The 1,092-nt window shown below is 26.0% G+C and overlaps 1 protein-coding gene across 1 annotated transcript in view; it reads right to left on the minus strand.

The window, feature by feature from the left end:
- Positions 620-1,092, minus strand: part of LOC107648378 (protein FLOWERING LOCUS T-like) — a 4,485-nt gene continuing 4,012 nt past the window's right edge. Inside the window, exon 4 of the mRNA XM_016352267.2 lies at positions 620-1,088. Within this exon, the coding sequence (XP_016207753.2) occupies positions 890-1,088 (199 nt within the window). The 3' untranslated portion in view covers positions 620-889. The remainder of the gene's footprint in view (positions 1,089-1,092) is intronic.

The raw sequence follows: 1,092 nt of genomic DNA on the forward strand, positions 1-1,092 counted from the left end.
TATTGTGGATTTTTTAAAAAGTTTATACTTTTTTTTGTCATAATTATACGAGTATATAATTAAAAAAAAGTTTATACATAACTATAAGAGTATATATATTATTTTTTTACAAAAGTTTTAAATATGTAGGATATATAGTGTTTGGAAATTATCTTTAAAATACAAATACTATGAACCAACAAAAGTGAAAAATTTCTATTCAATGTGTTGTCTTGAGAAACAGAACTTCTATAATCTCTATAAAATCATGTTGTTAAATAGTATTTTTATATTCATTGTCTTTACATTTGTGTTTTAAATCCTTTTATAGATGTTATGTGTGGTTAATAGAAACCGGTTACATGGACACAAAACATAATACAACAAGAAACACAAAATTTTGTGCTTTTCTGTAGAACTTGGTTATAACAGACATAACATAAATGAGAATAGTATAAATAAATAAAATGTGTATATATATAATTACAAAAGTATATATTTGTCAAAAAGTTTATACATAAAATAATAATATAAATACAAGAGTACATATGAGAACATATATAATTATAAGTATACTAATAAGTAATAATCAAATATAAAAACAAAAAATCCAGATATAATTATAAGAGTGTTCTCATCATTTTAATTAATAAAACTTAAATATTGATATTAAAAACCTTAAACTTGCATTACATAAAATTTATTCAAATTTGTTAACAACAAGGAAGCCCTAATCTTAAAAGAAGAAGCTAAGTAACCTCCCCTTTTAAATTAGCTGATTATTATTAACCAAGCACGAAATATAAAGTACAGATAAAGAGAACACTCAGTTATTTAATTATTAATATTCATTTTTAGTGAAGGTGTTCCCAGACGTTGATGATACGATCTTCATGACCTGATCTTCATTTTATTCCATTCTTCTTCCACCACAACCACGCTCCCTTTGACAGTTGAAATAAACTGCGGCAACAGGAGCCAAGCTATTATTGCAAGCAAAATCTCTGGTATTGAAATTGTGACGCCATTCAGGGGGAAAAACAGTGTCTCTTCCCAGTTGCTTGAATAATACAACTATAAATCGGTGAATCCCTGCATTTGGTTGTGGGCTTT

This window comes from Arachis ipaensis, chromosome B06 (assembly GCF_000816755.2).
Source record: "Arachis ipaensis cultivar K30076 chromosome B06, Araip1.1, whole genome shotgun sequence".
Lineage (NCBI taxonomy): Eukaryota > Viridiplantae > Streptophyta > Magnoliopsida > Fabales > Fabaceae > Arachis > Arachis ipaensis.